This window comes from Cannabis sativa, chromosome 6, assembly GCF_029168945.1.
Source record: "Cannabis sativa cultivar Pink pepper isolate KNU-18-1 chromosome 6, ASM2916894v1, whole genome shotgun sequence".
NCBI lineage: Eukaryota > Viridiplantae > Streptophyta > Magnoliopsida > Rosales > Cannabaceae > Cannabis > Cannabis sativa.
Genome location: NC_083606.1, coordinates 13173742 through 13201645, shown reverse-complemented (window position 1 = coordinate 13201645; position 27904 = coordinate 13173742). Strand labels below are relative to the sequence as shown.

The window sequence follows — 27904 nt, the reverse complement described above, 5'->3', positions numbered from 1 at the left end:
ATGGAATCTATAGCTTCTACTGGTGTATAGAAGTTAACTGATGATTCCCTTCGAGCTTAGCAAATAGAAGTAAATGGATGAGCTCTTGTTTAACTGACTAATTATTAGATCACTAAACACCATTTACAGGTAGCTAAGTGTTTTAAGGGGCAAAATACATTGAGGGGTGAGAACGGTAAAGAAATCCCATCTCGATGTAAATCATCTATATAGAGGATCTTTAAATCACAATAAGATTATAACAATGGTTAAATGAGATAGTATATTGGTATCGTGAAACATACAATATGCTCTATATAAGTCTGAGAGTGCAATTCTAAGTTCTAAGAGTGGATTCAACGAAGAATTAATAAGTAGGAATTTACTTGGTAAATTTGGTTCACTTATTGGAAGCTCAGCATATAGATCCATGGTCCCCATTCTAGTTGAGAACATTCTGCTTGTAAGACTCATTAATTGATTCGTGATTGATCAATTATAATTCTAAAGTTAGACTATGTCTAATTTTATGAATTTTCACTAAGCAGGGGTGAAATTGTAAGGAAAAGAGTTTTCTGGGTTTATTTATTTATTAATAGACTTTATATGTCTAATTAATAATTAAATTAAATGACAATATTATTTAATAATGTATTTTAGTTATTAAATAATTAGTTTTGGCATTTAAAAGGTTAGAATTAGAAAATTGGCATTTTTGAGAAAATAGAGATAAAATTTGATAAAATTGCAAAATTAAGTGAGGCCCATTAACACCATATGGCCGACCACTTAAAAGGCTTTTTAAAATTATTATTTTCATTATTTTAGTGCCAAATAATTCTAAACCTAGACCTAGTAGTTGCCTATAAATAGAAAGTGATGGCTCAGTCAAATCACAAGTTTTCAACAAGCCTTTCTGACAGAAATTTCTCTCTTCAGAAAAACTGAGCCTTCCCTCACTTTCTACCTTGGCCGAAATCTCTCTCTCTCTTTTCCCTTTATCTTTTTCGTGACCCTAGTGAAAGAGTAAGTGCCCACACACAGCAAGCAGTAACTCAATCATAGATTGGAAGACTGTGAAGGATCAAAGCTTGAAGAAGAAGGAGATTCGGGCTCAGATCTTGATTATACTCTGCTACAGAAAGGAATCAAGGGTTAGAGATCTGAGTGGAAGGAGACATTAATTCCGCTGCATCAATGTAAGGTTTTCTTAACTTTATATGTGTTTATTTTATCGTTTTAGAAAGTTCATATTTAGGATGTTAATAAACATACTTGTGAGTAGATCTAAGATCCTGGTAAAATAATTCCCAACAAACACATACATACTCTAGATGCTTGCATACTGCCTAAAATGGAAAGCGGTAAACAGATGATCACACAAACAGTCAAGTATTTACTCTCAATACTTACTGCACCATGAGTCGAGCTTATCTCTGACGACGAATGTACATGTTCAGCCAGTCTACAGGAAGTTAAAAAACCTTGGCGCTCTGATACCAAATTGTAACGCCCTAAATAATTAGGCACGCTACCCAAAATGCTTATGGAATCCTAATCCCCTAATTCGAGATTACTAATCAAAATAGCACAGAATTTAAACTTTTAAATTAATCGGAATGAAAATAAAACTTGTAATACTTTTAAACTTTTAAACCGTTGGGATCCCAAAAATATTTACAAACTTATTACAAGTCCTTTCTTTCTAGCCGACCTAAGCGGCAAAATAGAATACAAAAGTCAATATTGTTAGACCCATAACCCGCTTGGTCTGAAGTGGCATGAACATGTACATTCCTCGCCCTGCTCCTGAAACTCATGGTTGATCAGCTAATGCCTTACCCTTTCCTACACAGTAGAGCACCCGTGAGCCAAGCCCAGCAAGACAGTATATAACATAACAATAATAATATGCTCATCATACTATTTAAACAATAATGCCATTCATATATGTCTGTGTGTCACAAACCTGCATATCACACTCACATGCCTATTTATGACTACGTGGCGTAGACCTATGTGTTGCGCTCACACATCTATTTATATCTACGTGGCGTAGACCTACGTGTTGCTCTCACACGTCTAATTACAATAAGGCCCTAGAATAGTTCATCTCGGTTCTAATTACCGAGTCCAACTTGATTATGCCTTGAACGCATAACCCTTAATCTCAATATGTATAACACATAACTGATGGTGCCCACTGCACCATTGGTCTATCTACTGTAGACCTGCATGTTACACTCACATGCCTATTTATGTCTACTTGGCGTAGACCTACGTGTTGCTCTCACACGTCTATATACAATAAGGCCTTAGTAAGGTTTACCTCGGTTTTGATTACCGAGCCTAACCTGGTTATGCTTTGCTCGCATAACCCTATTCTTATATATATACGTAATCCATACATTACGTTCTTTCAATGGTTTATCCTGGTGATATATACCAGGTCTAACCCGGTTATGTCTCATTCAAATAACTTTTAACATACATGCGTGTATTCAACATTTACTACAACATATATAATTTTAGGGTAATAACCCTAACTTACAAACAAGTAATCACTCATACAATATACTTCTATATACTCAGATAACATTTACTAAGAATGTTAACCCTAACTCATGCTTTTACTGGATTCTTAATATTCTAGGGCAATAACCCTAGACCGCATTAAAATTAACTCAAGGTACCAACTTACTGAGTCTAGCTTAATTATGCCTTAAGCGCATAATTCATAATCTCAATATATACATTTATCCAACATGGCATAGTATTTATACAACATATATCACTAGGGTAATAACCCTAGGATATTAAACCGCTCATGTTAGGGTAATAACCCTAATCCCGGTTGCTAAACTTTCATGCATATCATTCACAATATAAGCGCCACTGCGCATACTTTACGTGCTAATCACTGTCTTACCCGATGTCCTGCAATGATAGAGATTCCAAATCCCCGGGTGCTCCTGATCAGGTGCCGGTAATCCTAGTCACACAATCTGGGATTTCACAAATAGGGTTAACCCCTGATTTCATTTTCATAAAATATTCACATGGCATTTAAAATTCACATATTCAGATAGAGCTCGAAAAGAGCTTTCTAACGGTATATAGAATTCCCAAATCGGAGTCCAGATCACAAAGTTATGGCCATTAGAAGTTTGCAAAAGGGGTCTGCCCAGAAAGAAATGGGCGCGTCGCGGCATGCTAAATACCATGCTGTGGCACCTGGGTTCAAAACCCAGAAAACTCAAAAACCAGCAACGGTTTTCATGTCCAAAACTCATCCAAATCACCCCAATTCACAACCAAACTCTCAAATCAACAAATAGGGTTGCTAGCAATTATTAAGGGGTCAAAATAACATATTTCATGCATCAATTCCAACATAAAACCCCCAAAACCAGGTTGCATATATTTATATATATATATATCACAAAATCATGTTTAACTAAGGAACTTCAAGCTCTTGAACAAGAGCTTCATCTTCAACAACTCCAATAATTTTCCAGCAATAACACATGTTAGAAACACATGATTCCAAGCTAGAAAATACCATAAAATCTCTGCCCAAACTCATCAAAGAAGCATACAACAACAACAAGCTCAATTTTAACAAGATTAACACTAATCCACTTAACATGCAACAAAGAACATTCAAAACTTAAAACATGCTTTTACCCCAAGAATTTTAGCAATCAATTTCAAAAAATTTCAGCAAGAAACTACCTGACTACCAAGCTTAAAATCCTTCCAAATCAAGCTCCAAAATCAAGTAACACCAAGCAATTTTCTTCAATTCTTAAAATTGGAAATCAAGAGAGCAAGAGAGGGAGAGAGGGTCGCTTAAGAGAAAGGGATAACCCCAGAAATTAATCCCATTTTTTTTTCCAAAAAAATCATCTTTATCCATCATAGAAAATAAAGGTCAAATGACCAAAGTGCCCTTAGGGCTAATACACACTTATTCACCCACACAAGGGTATTTATGTCATTCCACACCCATTTATTTCTAAATAAATTTCAGATTTCATATTATCAAATAAAATGCCAAATAATTTAATTCAAATTGCATTTCGGGCCCGAACCCCGTTCAGCCCGAAATACCCGGTTGTGACTATACTGCGCCAACCTGTCAGAACACACCTGAAAAGACAACACATGCATACTATATAATAATAATATAGTTCTATTAAGCACATAATTAAATTAATTTCATCAATTTACCCTTCTCGGGTCATAATTACCAAAATGCCCCTGGCTCACCAATGGGGTCTTTAACATATTAAAATTCATATAAATTCACATATATTGAACTATATAATAATATAATTCCTCAATTACTCATAATTATCTAGTTAGGGCTTTGCTAATCCTTTTTTTTAATTCTGGGTATTACAACATCAGTGCCAGACTGTAACGCCCTAATGCTAAGGCACGCTACAGTGCTTTTTCAATTATTGTGCAATCTTTGCTAATCAAAGAAATTTCTCAAAAAACGTGTCAAATTAAAATTTTTTCTTTAAATATTAAACTTTGTAATATAATATAATATTTACAAATCCCGGGATCCCGATTTCAAACTTTTAAAAATTTACTGTTTAAACTTTACATTTCAAAATACATAACTTCCAGGTCGCACAGCGACTTTCAAAATATAACTCCCAGATGTCCCGAGACCGAACACTCCAAGTCGCGCCGCTTGACATGTACAATCTCACCCGAGCTCAGGTTCATTCTTGTTCAGCCTTCGCCTTTCCTTTACCTACACATGGAAGCAGAAACTGTGAGTCAACAGACTCAGTAAGAAATGCATATAACATATCATATAATTTCTGACCTGTAAATAGGCGCCCATACACCTATTTACAGAGCTTAACAGATGAGTATGAACGTTTAATACCAGGGTACAACCACTATACCACATACACATCGCACCTCATTGTACGAGTGTTGGTAGGGTTTATCCCGATCACTGAGTAACACTGAGTGATGTACCACACACCTTAGCATTTTTCCATGCTTGTGTTGTTATCACTGTATCGTACTCACAATCACAATAATCACTATACCAATACACTCTATAACTTTTTCATACAAGTGTTGGTAGTGCTTAACATAATTCAAGCATGCATATATAAACACATATACACACATTCAGATAATCACATCATACATTATACACAGTTCTTACCTGTTTTCCGAATTCAAGTGTGCTGGCCGACCTGAACGGAATTCACGTGCTAGATGGATGCCCTAATCACAATAATTACAACACAGATGAGTGACTCGCTAAATCACTTTCCGGGACTTAAACTTGAAACTAAAAGTTTCCCTATCGATAAACCTCATGGCAATACCCTAAATATCTCAAAATTGGCCAAAACTAGGGTTCTGGAAATTCCCCCAACAGTGACGGTTCCCAACCGCATCCCGGCTTCGGGTCACCAACCGGTCGGCCAGGTTGATCGGCCTCCCAGAACCGGAATTCCGGTTCTACTGCTGGGAACCAAAAATCATCCCCCTTAATTCAATTCAATCCCAAACCTTACCAAACTCTCCAGTATACCTATACAATGCATAAACATCCATTTCCAACCAACAAATCACAGAACAAACCAATAATTCAAATTATGCCATTAAAGCTCAAAGCTTGAGTTTCAAAACTCAAGCTTGCTTAAAACCATTCACAAGCATCAAAACCAGTAGCTAGGGACTTAGATTAACTCAAATTAACCCTAGAAATTGAACCCCAAGCATTTTAAAACCCAACAGCCACTAAACCTAGAAATTCATAGTGAAACTAAACTAAAACTTCAAAAACTTAAGGGGAGAAGAACTAGGGTTACCTTGCCTTGATTCCTCTTGAATCCTTTGCTGAAAACACAGAATTTCACCTCCCAAAACCCCTTGCCCTTGCTGCCTTCGAAGAGAGAAAGAGAGAAGAAAGAGCTTCTCTTGAATTTTGGTTTTTCCTTTGTTTTTTTTCTCAAATGAAATGGTTTTTTTCTCAATTAATTCATTGCTGAAAAAAAATAATGTGCTAGGTGTCAACTAGAGGGATAGCCACCTAATCCACCATTAAACAAAATGTCTAAAATGCCCTTAGACTTAAAACTAGGGTATTTCTAAAGCTAGGGGTAAAATGGTCAATTTCCATAACCCCGCTCAATCCCGATAATTTATTTTCTCTAAATTATTTCCCACTATGAAATAGGGTTCTAAACTTACCCATGTGATCAATCTAGCCATCCATCGCATTTTCCGTTGTCGCCGAGCAAAAATTACAAAATTAACATATTTCGCATATAAACTAAATAATACCCCTAGAGTTTAATAAAATCTCCGGAATTGAGAAATTATAACTCTAATATTTATTTCTAAATATTGGGGTCCACATTAAAATTAATTCACAAATAATAATAAAATAATAAAAATTAGTGCTAATTGCCTTTACTAATCCACATTACTAGAGCGGTCATTACAATTATCCCCCCGTTAATAGGATTTCGTCCCCGAAATCTAACCTGAATAGCTCTGGATGCTGAGTCCTCATATCTGACTCCAATTCCCAGGTGGCTTCTTCCACCTTACTGTTCCTCCAGAGCACCTTAACCAGTGCAATAGTCTTGTTGCGAAGAACTTTTTCTTTTCTATCCAAAATCTGAACAGGTTGCTCTTCATAGGATAAGTCTGGTTGTAGTTCAAGGGCTTCATAACTCGAGACATGAGTCGGGTCTGACACGTATTTCCTTAACATAGAGGTGTGAAATACGTCATGGACAGCTGATAATGCTGGTGGTAAGGCTAGCCGATACGCTACCTGCCCGACCTTCTCGAGTATCTGAAATGGCCCAATGAACCTAGGGCTTAACTTACCCCTCTTCCCGAAGCGCCTAATACCCTTCATTGGTGAAACCCGCAGGAAAACATGTTTCCCTGCCTGAAATGTAACATCTCTGTGCTTCGGATCATCATAACTTTTCTGCCTGCTTTGAGAAGCAAGCATCCGAGCCTTGATCTTATCAATAGCTTCATTGGTCTTTTGCACCAACTCTGGACCCAGGTACTTTCTTTCTCCTGTCTCGTCCCAATGAATAGGAGAACGACATTTTCTACCATATAACATCTCATAGGGAGCCATCCCTATGGTACTTTGGTAGCTGTTGTTGTAGGAGAATTCAATTAAAGGCAAGTACTTACTCCATGAACCCTCAAAGTACTATATCAAACTCATAATATCAAACTCATTCGAAGATGATGCTCGTGCTCTTCTTCTGACTGAGAGTATACAAGAATATCATCGATAAACACTATAACGCAGTTATCGAGGAAATCCTTGAGCACCCTATTCATAAGATCCATAAAGGCCGCAGGAGCATTAGTTAATCCGAACGACATTACTAGAAACTCATAATGCCCATATCTGGTTCTAAAAGCAGTCTTCGGTATGTCCTCCTCCCGAATTCTGAGTTGATGATAACCAGACCGTAAATCAATCTTCGAAAACACTGTCTTTCCCTGAAGCTGATCGAACAGATCATCGATCCTAGGCAACGGGTACTTGTTCTTAATCGTCAGCTTGTTTAATTCCCGATAATCTATACACATTCTGAGGGAACCATCTTTCTTTTTCACAAAAAGAACCGGAGCTCCCCAGGGCGATACACTGGGTCGAATAAACCCAATATCAAGCATCCCTTGAAGTTGTAACTTAAGCTCCTTGAGTTCTGCTGGAGCCATCCTATATGGAGCTTTAGAAACAGGTTCGACTCCAGGTGCCAAATCAATTACAAAGTCAATCTCTCGCTGTGGCGGCAATCCCGGCAATTCCTCGGGAAACACATCAAGAAAATCTTTCACCACCCGGACTACCTCAGGCCCAAATGTTTCAGGTCTGCTGGAGTCAAAAACTACCGCTAGAAATCCTACACAACCATTGCATAGTAAATCCCTAGCTCTCAACACAGAAATAACCGGGATCCGAGACCCCTGAACCGATCCAACATAAACAAATGGGTCTTCACCTTCCGGCTGAAAAGTCACCATTTTACGCCTACAATCTATACTGGCCGAATACTTGGATAGAAAATCCATTCCCAGTATAATATCAAACTCAGTTAATTTCAATTCTATAAGATCAGTACTCAATTCCCTATCCTCAATCCTAATCGGCATAGACCTAATGCGCCTATTAGAGATAACCAATTCCCCGCTAGGCATTAGGGTTCCAAACCCCCTTTCTAAAATGTCACAAGGCCTACCCAAAAGATCAATCACTCTTGTAGCCACATATGAACGTGTAGCTCCCGAGTCAAATAATACTGTAAATAACAAGTTGTTGACGGGAAGCTGACCTGTCACAACAGAAGGACTGGCTGCAGCATCAGCTTGGGTAATGGCAAATACACGAGCAGGAACCGGTTTCACCTCGGCTTTCGGCTCCTCTTTCTTTGCCTGGGGGCAATCTTTCTTGAAATGCCCCACCATGCCACACAGGAAGCATGTCTTCCGGTTACACTCTCCCGGATGATGTTTCTTGCACCTTGGACACTCAGGATAAGAATAACCCTGGCGTCCTCCTCTGCCTTGGTTCCCACGGAACCGCTTGCTTTGCCCCGAGCCACCAGAAGCTGGAACAACTTTTCTTTTCTGCTCAATGGTGGAGTCACCACCATCCCTACCATAAACAGGAGTAGGAACAGTGGGGGTTCCACCAACACTCGGAGTCACCCGGGGCTCCTGAAGAAATTTTACTGCACCCTCGGCTCTCAAAGCCTTCTCAACCATATCTGCATACGTGGTTGCTTCAGTAGTGGTAATAACCAAATCATGCCGGATCTTTGCACTCAAACCCGCTAAGTATTTTTCTTTCTTACTGAAGTCCGTGGGCACAATTCCTGCCGCCAGCTTAGCCAACCGATCAAATTTCGTTGTGTACTCAGTGGATCGACATTCCTCAGTCTGAACTAGATCAGTGAACTCTTTCCGCTTTGCACTGCGGACCGCTTCGTTGTAATACTTGGAGTTAAATAACTCCCTAAATTCTTCCCAGGTCATCAGCGTGACGTCCCGAGTGAGGGTTATCAATTCCCACCACACGAGGGCATCTTCCTGAAACTCGAAAGTGGCGCAGGTCACCCGGTCATTTCCAACCACTCCCATGAAGTTGAGAATACGCTCAATCATCGAAAGCCATTGCTCGACCTTCATCACATCAGGGCCTCCCAGAAACACTGGAGGTGCCTGTTTTCGAAATCTTTCTTACAACGGTTCCATACGGTTGCCAACAACAGGTTGTTCTGCTGGCACCGCTGGAACTGCAACGGCCTGAACTTCTTGAGGAGGCACGGCAGGAGGACCCTGCTGCCTCAATCTTTGGATCTCTTCATCTTGCTGACGAATTCTCTCTTGCATTTCAGCAAATCTTTGCTCCCAGTCAGGAGGAGCTTGAGGTGGATTTACAGGGCGACCACCCTGAGCTCTGCCACGGCCACAGCCGCGACCACGAGGATTTTGAGGATTCCCCTGACCGCCTCCGGTCTCAACCATGCCACCCTGACTTCTTGTATTTCACGGGGCGTCCATTTAATAGGACTTAGCCTGCGAATCCATAAGCCAGGCAGGTTAGACAGCGATCAAAATTAACACCGCTCTTAATAACTTAAAGGCAACACACTTTCTTTTCTTTTTAAAGAAATATATTTAATTTAAATCTAATATGCTTCCTAACATGCTTTCTCATTCACATTTATTTAAAATACCAAACAAGTACGGGCTTACTGAACCGTGAACCGAGCTTTCTCTGATGAAGATTGTACATGTCATAGCAAGCTTCGGTAGACAAACCTGGCGGCTCTGATACCAAAATTGTAACGCCCTAATGCTAAGGCACGCTACAGTGCTTTTTTAATCATTGTGCAATCTTTGCTAATCAAAGAAATTTCTCGAAAAACGTGTCAAATTAAAACTTTTGCTTTAAATATTAAACTTTGTAATATAATATAATATTTACAAATCCCGGGATCCCGATTTCAAACTTTGTAAAATTTACTTTTTAAACTTTACATTTCAAAATACATCATTCACAGGTCGCACAGCGACTTTCAAAATATAATACCCAGATGTCCCGAGACCGAACTCTCCAGGTCGCGCTGCTTGACATGTACAATCTCACACGAGCTCAGGTTCATTCCTGTTCAGCCTTCGCCTTTCCTTTACCTACACATGGAAGCAGAAACTGTGAGTCAACAGACTCAGTAAGAAATGCATATAACATACCATATAATTTCCGACCTGTAAATAGGCGCCCATACACCTATTTACAGAGCTTAACAGATGAGTATGAACGTTCAATACCAGGGTACAACCACTATACCACATACACATCGTACCTCACAGTACGAGTGTTGGTAGGGTTTATCCTGATCACTGAGTAACAACCGAGTGATGTACCACACACCTTAGCATTTTCCTATGCTTGTGTTGGTATCACTGTATCGTACTCAAATCAACAACAATCACTGTACCAATACACTCTATAACTTAATCATACAAGTGTTGGTAGTGTTTAACATAATTCAAGCATGCATATATAAACACATATACACACATTCAGATAATCACATCATACATTATACACAGTTCTTACCTGTTTTCCAAATTCAAGTGTGCTGGCCGACCTGAACGGAATTCACGTGCTAGATGGATGCCCTAATCACAATAATGGTAATACAGATGAGTGACTCGCTAAATCACTTTCCGGGACTTAAAACTTGAAACTAAAAGTTTCCCTATCGATAAACCTCATGGCAATACCCTAAATATCTCAAAATTGGCCAAAACTAGGGTTCTGGAAAATCCCCCAACAGTAGACGGCAGGTTCCCAACCGCATCCCGGTTCTGGGTCACCAACCGGTCGACCGGTTGGTACAGACCACCCAGAACCGGAATTTCGGTTCATCTGCTGGGAACCAAAAATCTTCCCCCTTAATTCAAATCAAGCCCAAACTTAACCAAACTCTCCAGTATACCTATACAATGCATACACAATGATTTCCAGGCAGTAATTCACAGAATAAACCATTACAACTCAAGTTGCCATTAATGAACAAAGCTTTGAACTTTAAACCTAAAATTGCATAAAAACCATCTACAGCCATTAAAACCAGCAGCTAGGACTTAGAATCAACTCAACTAAACCCTAAAATTCGAACCTTAAACACTTTAAAACCTAACAGCCACTTACTCCCAAAATCACATGCTCAAACTAAGTAAAAAGCTCAAAAATTACATAAGCAAGAGTTCTAGGGCTTACCTTAGATAAAACCACTTTCAATCCTAGCTTAGATTCAAGGAAATGGAAGGAAAAAAATTCAGGTTTGATCCTTGGTTTGCCTCAGCCGAATAGAAAGAGAGAGAGAGTTCAAGAGGAAATGTTTTCTTCTAATTTCTTTTCTTTGATTTTCCAAATTGGGAAAAGGATTGATTAATCCTTGGCTGAAAATTAAAGTGCTAGGTGTCACACACTCATGGCAGCCACCTAATCCACCATTAACAAAAGACTAAAATGCCCTTAGACTTAAACTAGGGTATTTCTTTGAAACTAGGGGCAAAATGGTCAATTTCCATAACCCCGCTCAATCCCGATAATTTATTTTCTCTAAAATATTTCCCACTATGAAATAGGGTTCTAAACTTACCCATGTGATCAATCTAGCCATCCATCGCATTTTCCGTTGTCGCCGAGCAAAAATTACAAAATTAACATATTTCACATATAAGCTAAATAACACCCCTAGAGTTTAATAAAATCTCCGAAATTGAGAAATTATAACTCTAATATTTATTTCTAAATATTGGGGTCCACATTTAAAATTAATTCACAAATAATAATAAAATAATAAAAATTAGTGCTAATTGCCTTTTCTAATCCACATTACTAGAGCGGTCATTACAATAAACATCCATTTCCAACCAACAAATCACAGAACAAACCAATAATTCAAATTATGCCATTAAAGCTCAAAGCTTGAGTTTCAAAACTCAAGCTTGCTTAAAACCATTCACAAGCATCAAAACCAGTAGCTAGGGACTTAGATTAACTCAAATTAACCCCAGAAATTGAACCCCAAGCATTTCAAAATCCAACAGCCACTAAACCTAGAAATTCATAGTGAAACTAAACTAAAACTTCAAAAACTTAAGGGGAGAAGAACTAGGGTTACCTTGCCTTGATTCCTCTTGAATCCTTTGCTGAAAACACATAATTTCAGCTCCCAAAACCCCTTGCCCTTGCTGCCTTCGAAGAGAGAAAGAGAGAAGAAAGAGCTTCTCTTGAATTTTGGTTTTTCCTTTGTTTTTTTTTTTCTCAAATGAAATGGTTTTTTTCTCAATTAATTCATTGCTGAAAAAAAATAATGTGCTAGGTGTCAACTAGAGGGACAACCACCTAATCCACCATTAAACAAAATGTCTAAAATGCCCTTAGACTTAAAACTAGGGTATTTGTAAAGCTAGGGGTAAAATGGTCAATTTCCATAACCCCGCCCAATCCCGATAATTTATTTTCTCTAAATTATTTCCCACTATGAAATAGGGTTCTAAACTTACCCATGTGATCAATCTAGCCATCCATCGCATTTTCCGTTGTCGCCGAGCAAAAATTACAAAATTAACATATTTCGCATATAAACTAAATAATACCCCTAGAGTTTAATAAAATCTCCGGAATTGAGAAATTATAACTCTAATATTTATTTCTAAATATTGGGGTCCACATTAAAATTAATTCACAAATAATAATAAAATAATAAAAATTAGTGCTAATTGCCTTTACTAATCCACATTACTAGAGCGGTCATTACACAGACTTACTTACCATCCACTCAAAAATGATTTTTCAGTGCATACCTTCCCACTACATTCTTCAATTCTTCCTTGTTTTTGTACAACTTGCCAAGATATATCTCCCCTGAAGGCGCACTACTAAGAGATGCTGTATACACATTATTTTTCCTCTATGTCTTCCCTTGTCCACATAAGAGGTTTGAATTTAGTAGAAACTTCAAATTCAGATACAAGAGTACTAATAGAAGGAAATGGTCGACTACTACTAGTTCTTGGTGTTTGGCGATTCTCACTACCGGGGGGGTCTTCTTTGTCACTTTACTTGGTTGCTTGGAATTAGTTCCATCCTTAGGGGAGGTACATTTTGAGCCACATCATCATCCACACCCAAATCAACCACAGGATCATTGTCGTAAAAGGGAGCATCGAACTCATTTGAATGATCAAATGCGATACCCACTCTCTCATCATCTATATTAGTGCCAAGTTGCTCATTCAAACCAACCCCCAGATCAGTTTCTGGGAAAAAGATCCCAACCACACTTCTAGGGGTTACATTTCGGGGAGTAGGCTCCAAATTCACATTCTTCTTCACCTTAGTCACAAATAGTGGCAACAAGTTGTCCACACTCATTTTTGTCTTCATGCTCAAGAACACTCGTAGTTGAATATCTTTCACTAAAACAGGCGGAAACTTAGTGCCTTTCATGTACATGTAAAGAACTTCTAACTTCAATTCGTACACCAATGGGTCCACCTCCAACTCTTCATGCAAAACTTCACGCACCTTTTTCAGTGTAGAGTCAATGTCAAACATCAATGTCTTACTTTTTGAGGAATCAAATACCCAGTTGAAACCCTCCACATTCCAAATGCCATCATACAGCACATACACAAATACAGCTGAATCTGTCCGAAAGAAATACAATCAAATAAACATAAAAATCAGCATACTATATCGCACAATAAATCGCACAAGCTACTACGAATGTCGCACAATCTTGCCTAATACAAAAATAATATAAAGAAGTATCATGTCGCACAATAATCGCACAACAAAGAAACTATATCCCATAATGTCGCACAATAAAACATACATAAAAAATCGCATAATGCTGCAAACATATCGCACACAAATCGCCTAACATCAAAATCGTAAACAAAATCGCACAAAAAATCGTACAATATCACCAAAATTAATCATGTCATCTCTAACCTCTGATTTCTCATGACATCGCACAAAACATCATACAATGTCGTATAAAATTGTAAAAAATAAAAAAACCCAAAAAAAACATAGACTGTTCGGAACAAACTCTACCTCCATTTCAAGGACACAAAAGCCACAAATTATAACTAACAACGTTCAGATCCATACAATACAACAAAAAACAACACTATTTACTAAGAAAAATACTTACCCATTGGTTTGTTGAGTGTGGTGGACGTTGAGGGAGAAAATGGTGGAGGTGCCAGTCGGCCGTGGACGTTGAGGGTGAAAATGACGGCAATGAGCAGTCGGCAATAATAGAGAGAGAGAGAGAGAGAGAGAGAGAGAGAGAGAGAGAGAGAGAGAGAGAGAGAGAGAGAGAGAGAGAGAGAGAGAGAGAGAGAGAGAGAGAGAGAGAGAGAGAGAGAGGAGGCTGAATTTTTGGATTTGAGGAGAGGGGCATTTTGGGGTTAACACTAAAAGATTAACATAGTTAAATTTTTTTTGGGAGGGTGGTATAATTAAACACCATGTGTGTTTTTTTTAGCATAAAATGTCAAATTTTCTTTAAATTCATACAATCGGTCAAATTTGTAATTCCTAATAGTGTGGATTAGATAAAACATTTTAGATCGTTTAATTATTTTTTTTAAAATTATATAAGTTAGTAATTAAAAGAAAATATTGCTCTATAATGTTGATGCTAAAAATTAGTTCATCAACAAATTTATATTATGTCATTAAATTATTTACTCTAAATTTGAATCTAATTGAGATACATTTGCTTTGTCAGTTCACACAATTTTCTCTCAGTTCCTCTGATCACTCTCCTGTTCTCCTGTTTTTTGAGCTCAAAATGTTTTGATAATATACCCCGATAGAATTTTAACTAGTCTGGTGTGAACAAGAATTCGTCTCCCTTTTGAACGATGTAATTTTCTATGAACTATTGGTTCCCTTCCTTTCCTTTGTTCGGAATGGTCCATGTGGACTTATTCTTCGCTCGTCTTTGCGTGCTTTCCTATCCACTTCTGCTCTTCGAGCCCCTCAAGCTCTGCCTCTAATTTCCTTGAGCTTTGCTTAGCTTTCCAAGCTGGTTAAGCTCTATCTTTCATGTTCTGCCCTTCTTTCGAGTGAGATGGTGTGTTTCAGTAACATTCCCGTCGCTTTATTTCATTAGCTCTTTTTCGATTATACTTTTTTACCTTCAAGATTATTTTGATCACTTACAATTGCCCCTCAATTTTACAATTTTTGAGCTTGTGACTAACTTGTTCAAACTCAGATGTTATGGAACCAATTACCCAAAATAATTTCCACGTTTCATAATGAGCTGTAATTGATTTAATGGGGGTAATTATTTTAAATTTTTGGGAAATTGTCCTCGCCTTTTTAATTACCTTGAATTTTTTTTTATTCTATTTCAATTTTAACCCTGCCATTCTCACCCTACAATGCACATATTGATTACACTCTTCTAAGAGCATCTCCAATGGTAAAACTTTAGAGGATGCTTGGTGAGGTGGACATATTATGTGGTAAAATATTGAGATGCTATACCATTGGAGAGAAGATGATGCCATTTTAAAAATTTACATGGATGCTATGTTGTAACATCAATGCTATTCGTTATTTTTTAATAAAAAATTGTAGCTAAAAAGTTATTGTAGCTAAAAAATAAGATATATATTAAATAATAATGTGTGAAATAATAATTATAGCATTTTTAAAGAGTGTTATACATTGGAGTATTTTTAAAAGTAAGAGTGCCAAAAATGATGTGGAAGGGAGATAAAATAAATTATTATATTTTTAAATGGTGTGTAAATTTTTACCATCTTTAAGAATGCTACCATTGCAGATGTTCTAAGAGCATCTCTAATGGTAGTATTTTGGAGAATGCTTGATGAGGTGTGAAAAACTATGTTTTTGTAAATGTCAATTGCATATACGAAAATATAAAACTGTATGCGTCTGTAGAATCAGAAATAATTCTGTTACTGCAGAAACTAGTTTTGCAGTGATAAAACAGAACAGGCAGAATATAAAAATATTTGCAGAAAAATAAATAACTTGACACAAGAGGTTTATACGTGGTATCAGTGTTTTCCCGAACACTCCTAGTCCACGGGGCCACGCTCAGAGAATGAAATCAATTAATAAAGTATCAAAATTAAAAAGACAATTGACTTAAACAAGTTTAGACTCCCTCTAAAGTATTGCCGCAATCCTTTGTAAACCACTTTATGAATTTGACTTCTTGAAACACCTTCAAGCCCGAACTCCCTTCGTCTTTGAAGTGTGAGTTCTTACTTCCTCCAGAAGTAAGGCTTCAACAAGTCTTCTCCCGAAGACCAAGTGCTTACTTCCTCCCGAAGTAAGGCTTTATCAAGTCTTCTCCCGAAGACCAATCTCTTGTTCAGTCAATTCGTTCTTCACAAACTCTAGGATAGAGTAAGAACAGAAATAAACTACTAGAACCTAGATGAACAACTAGGCTCTCACAAAATAAAGAAACCCTCTTCTCTCAAATAAGATAAGTGCAAAAAATGAATAATGGAAACCTTAGAGACAGTCACAAGATCGAATCTACAGCTGTACAAAAACTCTTCTAATTAGAAAACACGATCTACAGCATCAGTTTCAGATGCTGACGCAGCAGATCAGACCAGAAACGGGAAACTTGCTATAATCGGGTCCGATCCTCTATTAATGCTTGATTCCTGCCAAAAACACATTAGATATTCTGATTGTATCAAGATACAATCGAAATCAATAAGGAAAAAGCAAAAATCAAGTTTCCTTAAAAAAAATAACTTTCCATAAGAGAATTGCTTCTCTTACAAGAAGTTTTTCCAAACAAAGGAAAGTCCAGCTGAAAAAGTGCAACTTTCCTAAGAAAGAAAAGAGCAACTAAAACCGAAAACACAAGGTAAGAATTCAGGTATGTATGCAAAAGAATCTTACCATAAAAGAAAAAATATTTTGTCAACTAACTTGCCAAAAAAGGACTTTATACGGTGAAAAGCTTAGGTGACAAAATATAAGGATGCTATACCATTGAAAATAAATGAATGTTATTCTTGAAATTTGCATTAATGCCACACAATGGCATTGATGCTATGTTTTCTTAATACAATAAAAAATTAAATGTGCAATATATATAATAGTTTAATAAAAAAATTATATACATAATGTGTGAAATCATAATTATAGCATTTTTATAAGGTATTATACTATTGGAGTTTTAAAAGTAAATGTGTCAAAAATAATGTGAAATAAAAATAAAATAAAATATTATATATTTAAATTATGTGTAAATATATAGCATCTTCAAAGAATACTAATTATTGGAAATGCTCAACACCTTCACTCAAATAAATTTTTATAACCAAACAATAAGTATTTAACCTTCAAGAATCAGACTACATAAATAGTCCGGTCTTTGAAAAACAACTCACATCAAACCTACTACTTTATTGCCTTTAACTTTTGTCTTCAAGATAGCCTCAATATTATTCTATAAATAGTTTTTTTTTTTTTTTATTGAAAAACATAAATATTTTCTTTAATTTTTATATACAAATAATTTTGGGAAAACATAAAGGTATTTAGTTTTTTAAATTATTAATTCTATTCCTTTATGGTTTAAAATATTAATTATACATTTATATAATTACTTAAATATATAAATGGTAGATTATACAACATTCAATCTAATCCGTTGCGGATAATGATTATCCGCAATTTGATGATTGGATCATACATTTTAAGCCTTTCTTTTTTCTGCAACCCAATTTTTTGTGCAATATGTTCTCAGTTTCAAAACAGCAACATTTTGTTTATCTCTAATTAAGTTCAAATAGTAGCAGTAGGCTTTATTGGTAATAAACAGTACAACGCGTATAGAACCATAGAGGTTTGCCACTGCTAGTTCTTGAAGAAGAAGTAGTACAATTAAAAAGCTTAGATTATTTCTACTCTAGTGCTTAAAAAGTAGGCTTTGGAACCAAGCAAATTCTTCTCAATAAACCCCAAGACCTGCAGCTACACTCCGTAGATAATGCTTCTTCTCCTTTCTCATCTGTTTGCTAGCCCTACAAAATGACCAAAACCCAAGTTAGTTCAACAACATTTTCTTTCTTGTGAATGGTTGAGACATGAGAGAATTGGTTGCTCACCAGTACTGGTTGTGTAGCACAAAGGCATCGGTGGGTAACTTCTTGCCATTGTCATTGCGGTTCCAATGGTACAGTGCGTGTGTGCGATTAAAAATCTCCAACGTTGAATGCCCATAACTCATTTCACGGAAAGCAGAGTACTCTGGTTGTGGGTCCAGGAAACTACATTTTCCACATAATCAAACACTCAATTCATTTTAACCCACTTTTTTCATAATTTTTTATAATGTAACCATTAAAAAATTTGGCATTAATTCCATACCTATCCAAGGTTGTAGTAGACATGAATATTGCTAAGAGGGTCACAAGTAGAATTCAATACTAAATTGCAAGCCCCTTTGGACATAATATATAAAGGGAACTAATTTACATTTTAAAACTATTACATGTACATAAATTCATAAGGAAATTAAAAATAAAAGAATGAAAAGAAATGTAAACAGTTCTTACGGTCCGGCGAGGCCTTCTTGATTTCCGCCATCTCCGACGGTGATGTAAAGTGGAGCTGATTCGTCGGGTACAGGATAAGGATAACCATTTGAAACATTGAACTTTATATTTGAGATTCTATTCTGAAAAAATAACGTACCCACAAAAAAAGTATTAGTCAAATGAATTAATATATATTAAATTATATATATATAAATATATATTAATGTTTGGAAAAGCATATATATATATATACCGATCTTTCATATGCATGAACATGTCCAGCAAAGACGACATCAACTTTGTAATCAACAAACCAACTCTCAAACGTACTTCTCATGCCTTCTCCTTCCATGAAGTGAGCACTGTTACTGTTATAGAATGGAATGTGCATAAGAACAATCAGCCATGGCGTCTTTTCTCTGTCCACGTTTTTCAGTTCTTGTTTTAGCCATATGTATTGAGGTGTGTATTTTACTGTATTCATCAAAAATCAAATATTAATTAACAAGACCAAACAAATAATTTGAGACAAAATAATCAAATAGTTCTGACCATATGGAGAATAGCTTGAGAGGACGATTATGTGAGCAGAGGCTCGTCTGATTGAGTACCAAAGTGGGTCACTGCTGTTGCACGCCTTATAAGGTGTAGTGTATCGATTCAAATAGTTCTTGAAAGTTGTCATTTCTCCCTATACAAGTTTTTCAATATATATATATATATATATTAGTCTTAATTAAAGTGTTTGAAATTTAATTACATGAGTATCTTAATTACCAGTTGAGGCAAAAAGTCGACTTCATGGTTTCCAGTGTTCCAAATCCATGGTTGATAGGCAGTGCTTGGTTCAACGAAGCGACCCCAGGTGTCCCAACGTAACCCAATTTGATCATACTCATACGAAGAAGCATACCGATCAGCATAACTAAGATCTCCCAGAAATAACACTGCCTTTGCTTTACTCTCCATGTAATGCTCCAAAGTCGAAAGAGAATTGTATGTTTGCCCCAAATCTCCTGTACACACAAACACCATACACTACTACTCAATTAATAATTTGTAATGTTATAATTCACAAGTGACATTTCTTGGTTTAAGAGAATATACTTAAAAATAAAAGAATATTATGTTAAATTTAACGATTAGGTTTATCTCCAGTAAACCTAATAATTAAACCAAAAAAATTAAACAATCTTTTAAATATTAATAATCTATTTTTAAATTAAAAAAATCATCTTAGCCACATATCTCTCTAATGTGATGTTATTCTTTTTAATTGCTTTATTAATTTCTTTTCTATTCTAATGTGAATAAATTTTTGGCAGTAGAGAGTCATCAAATTAGTCCAAGTGTTTGCACTCTATAATCTATATATCTATCTATAATATAGGTCATTACTCTTTTTTTTAACCTATTAATTATACAGGTATAATTATTAATTTTAATTGATGATAAAATTTAATTTTTTCATTTTTTCTATCATATAAGGATAACTATTTTTTTTATTGTTATTATTTTTTTCACTATGATGTTTGTAGATATTTTTTTTGACTAAATAATTATTAAATATTAAATAGATTAATTAAAAATATCTAAATCATATACCATTTAAATTTAAATTTGATTAGATTTAATTCTGTATCTACTTTCTCATTATTTGTAATTGTTCTAAATCTGATCGTGCAAACTCATATATTAAACACAATACTCTACCTTGAAACCGTTCTCTGTTTTTTTTCTTTCTTAGTGGTTGGTGTTAATTCGCTCCGATGATTTAAGTGTCGGTTTAGCAGAAATATCATTTCTATCTTTAATTTTTTCAAATATAAAAATATTTCAAATATATAAAGATATTTCAAATATAAATATTTAATTTTTTTCAAGAAAAAAATTTGTAATTTTTAAAAATAAAATATATTTAAAATCTTAAAAAGATTAAAATCTTAAATGAAATTAGCAATACGTGGCTCGGCGGCACGTACATTCAGCTAGTATATATATATATATACGTATTATTACGTACCAATAATCCCAAATACGTAAGGAGTATCTGGATTGAGCTCTGGAGGTGTTTCGAACCAAAATTCTCTTGCTACATCACCACTCCCAATTTTGTAGTAGTACTTAGTGTTATGCTAAACATGCAAAACCAAACCCATAAGTATATATAAAGGAGGTTTTAATGCTTACCTTAAATATTTTACATTTATTTTTAAGCATTAAATCACTATATTGTATAATTATAATTAATTTAAAAATTAATAAAATAAAATAAATATTAAATAACTTGTAACTTATACTTTATTTTCGTATAAAATTTAATTAAAACTAATTATATTTAAAGTTAAATTACTAATAATTATTAATTAATTTTATATAATTTATTACTAAGAAGACTTTTTAATTAATTTTTTTAAACTTAAATAATTAAAATATTTGTAACAAAATTTTTTATAATTTAAAGTTATTACACACATAACTTTAATTAATAAAAAATAGCAAAAATAACCTCTAATTACAGGCAATTTTACACTTAATATTATTTTCAATACTTTTAAGTGCCAAATCAGTGCTTAAGTCTAAAATTAGTTCAAGTTATTTCATTTTTTTAATAGTTTAAAATGTAATAAGAATTATAAAATTAAATATTAGTTAACTACTTTTGCTCTTCGTTACATTTATCTTCATCAATTTAGGGCTTGCAAAAAATAAAATTTCTAAAATAGTTATCAATTAATTAATATTATTGTTTCTATTTCACAAATAAGCATACCATTTAGATTTTTGAAATTGGAGGTTTTTTTTATAAGGAATAAAATGGGTCAAGAGGTTATTGCAAAAAAATAATTAAATATCATTTTTTTTTAAAAAAAAATAATAATTATTCAAAATTTATTTTAAAAGAGGTGGAAGTCTAATTTTTATAATAAAAAATATAATTTTATTATAAATATATTATGATGATATGGTTTAATTGTTAAAAAAAATATAATAAGGACTTAAATATAAAAATATTTATAAATATTAATTGCTAAAAATAGTCTTCTTAAATATTTAAACTAAAAACTAATTATTTAAACTAAAAATAGTAATATGGATCCTCCGTATAATATTATCCTTTTAGGGCTCATTTGGTACGCCGTACAAGAGTCATATTATATTAAATAATAAATAATACTATGTTTGGATACAACAATGTATTGTATTAATTATTACGACCAAATTTTGAATACAATGTATGTTGTATTATTTAATACATAATAAATGGTCTGCAGTACCTTGTATTATAATATCTACAAAGAGTTTGGGGTTAACACCAATCCGACCCGGACCCCGACTCGGACCCGAACCCAGGACCCTAGACCCGAGCCCGGGCCCGGGCCCGAACCTGGGACCCAGACCCAGACCCCGGACCTGGGACCCAGACCCAGATCCCGGACCTGGACTCGGACTCGGACCCGAACCCGAACCCGTGACCCCGACCTGGACCCCGACCCCGACCTGGACCCAGACCTCGACCCCGACCCGAACTCGTGACCTCGACCTGGACCCGAACCCGTGACCCGGACCCCGACCCCGACCCGAACCCCGACCTGGACCCAGACCCTGGACCCGGACCCAGACCCTGACTCGGGATCCGGGACCCGGACCCAGACTCGGACCTCGACCCCGGTCCCGACCCCGACTTGGACCCGGACCCGAACGCGTGACCTCGATCTGGACCCGAACCCGTGACCCCGACCCGGACCCGGACTCGAACCCGAACCCAGACCAGGCCGGACCCAGGCCGAACCCAGGCCCGAACCCAGGCACGGACCCGGACCACTGGACCACGGACCACTGGACCACAGAGCCGAACCCGGGACCCGGACCTGTAGTTGGTGTTGGGATCGAGTGTATTAAAAATATATTATAACTTTACACAATCAATTAATATTAGTCAATACCAAACATTGTATTGTATTAAATAATACTAATACAGTACAATATAATACAACACAATACAATACGACGTACTAAATGAGCCCTTAATTATCATTGTTTAATAGCCAAACATGCATACTAAACCGAGAGTATACCATAAAATTCATGTTTGTTTGAAAAAGAATATTTAAACCAATATTTAAAAGAAGCCTAAAGAAAAAAACAACAAAAACATGCATAGATTTAGTTATGTTTGGTTATATTTTTTTAATTAATTTTTTATTTTTTTTAAAAATAAAAATATTTTTGAAAATCATGTTTAATAAAACTGTTTTTATTTTTCAATTTTTTATTTAAGAATCTAAATTTTAAAAACAAAAAGAAATTACTTTTAAATTTTTTTTAAACAGTTTTTTTAATTAATATTTTGGACTCCTACCTCAATTTAGACCTTATTAGAAACCGAACTTGGACCCTGCCCTAGACTTGGATCCGCTCTCGGTCCCGGCCTCGAACCCGAATAATATCAACAAATGAAATTTTCATAACAGACTTTTGTTTTTTATTGTTAAATTTCAAAAACAAAAGTAGTTATAAAACACATTTTTATTTTTCAAAAACAAAATTTTAAAAATAAAAAATTTTGCTTTATTTTTGTAATTAAAAACTTTAAAAATAAAAATGTTACCAAACTCTACTTAAAATATACCAAAATTTCTTGTTTGTATGAAACAGAAGATTTAAACCAATATTTAAAAGAAGGGAAGAAAAAAAAATTCTTACACACCTACCCTCAAGATTATATTATAACATTATGTAAATATTAAAAATTACCTCAAGGTTGGAGAGAAGGCAGTGATGGATATAGCCTGACTTATATTGGTAGAAAGTGTATTTTGTGGGAGCAGTCCCTAGTGCTGTAAACTCATAATTTTTGTTAGATTTTCCATACTGCACTTCACTGGATCCTGGTTCATCTGGTGTAATCCATGAGATTATTACAGCTTTACCATCATAATCACCTTGAGTGATGTGAACCTACATTAATAATTATCATCATTTATAGTCATCAATAATGGACTTAATTATATTTTACAGTCCTAGAACTAGGCTTATATAACTATACAGTACACGCAGTGTTATGATAATAATAACATTCTTACAGCAAGGACAGGACAAAAGTGATTCTTCTAACTAAACTTATAATCTTCCTATTTATACATAATTAAATATAGTTATTAGTTATTATTACTTGTTGTGGTGCATTGTAACCAGGTGGAACTGCGAATACTTCATGGTCAAGAGGGATATCAGTGGCTGGAAACTCAGAGCGTACAAAGGTGCTTGTGATCCCACCATTGACATTGCTCAAGGTGTTTACAAAGAGAAGATATGTGACCAGTATTATGGAGTAGTGTCTCCTACCAACATCGCCCATTTTCAGGAATATGGGAGATCTATGAACTAAACACTATACCTTACCACCTACAAAAACAAAAGTACAAAACTATATATAAAAAGCATTTTGTATCTAATAAAAAAAAGTGTCAAGATTAATGAACTATATAAACGTAAGAACGCTTGAAAAAAATAATGAAAACTACTGTAATGAACTAGTAGAGGGTTTAAGAGAAAACCTTTAAACTTTCGCAGGATCCAACGGCTCGACATCTTTGGATATTTATAAGTGGAGAAAGGGCGTGTGTAGAAAGGATAAGGTTAATTATGTGGACGTAAATTTTTCCACACACATCAAAATATTAATATAGGAAATTCTATGCACCCATATACCCATATTTGTTTTTGCATTTGAGTAAAATTTTTGGGTAAGTTGAAAAATACCACTTTTATTAATTAATTAATCAAACTTATTATCTCTAAATTTATATTTAATTGAAACATACATCTTTTATATGTATTGTATCCAAAATACTCTGACATAAGAGAGTCACATAGTGAGTATCTTAAAGTGAGAGGGACAAAATTGGTACAATGTTTAAAGAAAAAGTAAAAATGATAGACTTTAAAAAAGAAGGTAAAAATAAAAGAGAACAATATAAAAAGGGTATAGAGCGTAATTTTCTCTAAAATTTTATCTATATTTGTTTTGTGATATATGTTGTATTTATTTAAAATATTTGTAAAATTTTAAAAAATTTAATTCAAAGAATATAAGGTTTAAAAAATTTGTTGCACACTTGCTTACTATATTTTATACATGTATTAAATATTTTAAATTTTTTAAAAATATTTTTAATAATTACAACGTATACAATTAAAAAAATAAATAAAAATATAGTTTTAAATACCAAAATAGTGAAGATGTATTAGTACATTTTTTTTTTTAAAGTGTGTCATAAAAGCTCCCAATATATTATATAATATTTTTGCTGTAAGAAAATTACATATTTTTAGAATAAACCTTATTGTTGTTCTAATAGAAAAGAAATGTTTAATATATATATATATATATATATATATAGAGACACCATTTTGTCATGTGATGTACTTTTATGGAATGTATTTCGTGATGTACGGCAGCCGTTAGATAGAAGGAGTTATTTGATCTAAGGGCTGAAATTAATTTAGAGGTAATTAAGGTTAAAAATAGTAACGTACTCTGAGATCTATCTAATAATGTACTCTGAGATCAATTTAATGTATTGAAAAATACATTCCCTCAAAGTTTATAAAATCGTTTCCCTCTATATTCATTATTCTAGTTTTATGAGAGTTATACATGTGGGAGAGTTTAGTGTGTAAGGACCTCTCCCGTGTTGGAAGTTGGACCATTTCATAAGTGTGATCTGGGTACGTCGACGCGTACATGGAACACTCACGATATTTACAAGTTTTTTGTTTTTATTTTTTTATTTTTTATATTATTTATTTTTTTTATCGGGTGTCTAGATATTTGACATCCTGTATTTTATCTAAATACAAGTTTGGTACCCTGTATTTTTAATAATGTTTATTTGGTATTCTGTATTTTAAAATTATACTTATTTAAAATTTTTTTGATAAAATTTAATCAATACTATTAATAGTCTAAAATTTTATAAATTCTAAATTTTAATTTATTTATTTGATTATATATAACTGAGAATTATTTGGTTAAATTAATAAAATTGTATTAATTAAATTTTATTTAAAGTACTAAATATGTACAATTTAAAAATATGTGCTATCAATTAAGTACCAAATATGTTTTTCATAAAAGTACTCAGTATATTCCCTTTTTTATCCAACAATATCTTTATTTGTACGATTTTTTTTTGTTTTTTTTTCTAATAATGATTGATTTGATACGTGGACAAATATAAACCTCTTCTTTTGATGCACGATTTTGGTATGTTCAATTGCTACGTCATGTTAAAATCAATGATATTTAATTCGTTTTCTACCTAACAATAATTCGGTTGTGTTTGGTTTGATATAATTTAATTGTAGGAATAAAAATAGTAAGGGAATGGAATAAAAATTATAGGAAAATTCTACAATGCACCCCCTTAAGATGGATATATTGATGCATCCCTATCTGTTTTAGCATCCGAAAAATTTTTTGGTCAAATTTTTTGTCACAGTCATGTACGTTATAGTTATTTAAGACATCCTGCAAAATTTTAAGAAATTCAGAAAAATTTAACACGCCGAAAACTACGTTCAAATAGTGTGTTGCACACGTGACTATTTTATTTTATACGCGTGTAAAATAGACTGTTTGAACATTGTTTTCTATATTGTAAATTATTCCGAATTTTTTAAAATTTTGTAGGATATCTTAAATAGATATAACGTACGAATATGAAAAAAAAAATTAGACTAAAATGTTTTCTAGATGCCGAAACAAGTTAAGGGTGCATCAGTACATCAATTTTAAAGGAGTGGATTGTAGAATCACCCAAAATTATATAGGAGGGATATTATGAGGTTAGGTATGTAATAAATATTGTAATCAAATAGATTAAGTGATATGACAAAATTAATCTCTTTAATTTAATTATTTTTCAGTATTAAAAATTTAAACAAAAGATCTATTAAAAAAAATGTAAAAAGAAATAGCAAAAGAAGTATTATCTTCAGAACAACATGTTTGTAATAACCGCACTTTAGAATATGAACTAGTAAAGACAATTAACATTGATTATTGGTATTTTTATAGTTATTTATGAATTTGTTTAATTTTGGGTCCCATTATTAAAAATGAGCATTAGAATTATAATTTCTCAATTCCAAAAATTTTATTAAACTCTAAGAGTATTATTTGTATTATATAAGAATTATGTTTTTCTTTTTTACAATTTTTACTAGGCGACAACAGAAAATGTAATGGATACATATTTTAATCACATGGGTAAGTCTAGAACTTTTATCTTAATGGGTTTAATGTTGGAAAAAATAGAATACCGAGTTTGAGTGAGATTATGGTTTTTGACTATTTTACCCCTAGGCTTGAATTAGCTTTATATTAAGCTGATAACTCTATGGTATAGAGTTATTTTCTATGCTTTTAAACTAAAAGTATTGTGAGAAGAGTAGTGAAAATGTGTTTGTTTGCTTAATTTTAGTTAGTTTTAGTGTTATTTTCTATTTAGTAAGCTAACTTTTAAGTCTTGTAAATATTGATATTGTTGGGTGTGTTTTTCCAATTAATTGTGTTTGTTTGTTGTTGAAAAAGGAAGAATTAAATTGATAGGAAAAAGAAAAAAAACACAAGCTGAAATTGGGGCAGATTGCTGAAGCAATGCTGAAGCGAATTCAGCATTCTGGCAGTAACGTGGAAACACGAGTTTCACTTATCCACCTCAGCGAATTCAACCCAGTCACTCAAAATACACCAGCTGGCTGTTGTAAAAGGAAGGGAACTAAATCTAGTGGGCCAAAGTGCAAAAAGAATTGGGCTTCTCATTTTGGGGAGTGATTTTGTACCCTAGGGACCCAACAACTAAAAGGGAAAAAGAGAGGAAGTACACCATCTTCATCTTCTCTCTAACATGAGGGCAGCTGCCATTTTTTGAGGGAAACTAATTGCAGAAAGTACATAGAGGAAAAAAAGAGAAGGGGGACCCAAGTACAAGAGAAGAGAAGGACAAAAGCTCTATTTGTTTGCATTTATCTTCCTTTTTTTTTTATACTTTGTTATTTTCTTTCTTGTCTTTAAATACCAAAAACTTTGTTAGATTGTAAACAAAGGGCAGCAGCCATGGATGAATATTGCTTACTTTGGATTTTATTTTCTAACTTGACTATGAGCTAGATTTTTGAGGCTTGAATGGCTATGAACTTCTATGTTGGGTATGATTAATTTTTAAGCTTACTTTAG

The 27904-nt window shown here is 34.2% G+C and overlaps 1 protein-coding gene across 1 annotated transcript; it reads right to left on the bottom strand.

Moving 5' to 3' along the window:
* Window positions 1-17992: 17992 nt before the first annotated feature.
* Window positions 17993-24311, bottom strand: LOC115725260 (bifunctional purple acid phosphatase 26). Its single transcript, XM_030654712.2, has 10 exons — window positions 24219-24311; window positions 23834-24066; window positions 23416-23619; window positions 20681-20792; window positions 19435-19673; window positions 19210-19348; window positions 18911-19131; window positions 18676-18797; window positions 18226-18387; window positions 17993-18141 (listed from the first exon to the last, which is right to left on the bottom strand). Exons 2-10 carry the CDS (start codon window positions 24017-24019, stop codon window positions 18069-18071), a joined length of 1458 nt encoding a protein of 485 aa, XP_030510572.1. The 5' UTR covers window positions 24020-24066; window positions 24219-24311; the 3' UTR covers window positions 17993-18068.
* Window positions 24312-27904: the final 3593 nt, after the last annotated feature.

Excerpts from the sequence above, each read along its gene's own strand:
- LOC115725260 (XM_030654712.2), bottom strand. The coding sequence starts at position 24,019 with ATGGGCGATGTTGGTAGGAGACACTACTCCATAATACTGGTCACATAT. Across the intron at positions 19,349-19,434 it reads TCGACTTTTTGCCTCAACTG|GGAGAAATGACAACTTTCAA; the intron begins GTAATTAAGATA and ends AAACTTGTATAG. Across the intron at positions 18,388-18,675 it reads CAAGAAGGCCTCGCCGGACC|TTTCCTGGACCCACAACCAG; the intron begins GTAAGAACTGTT and ends TGGAAAATGTAG.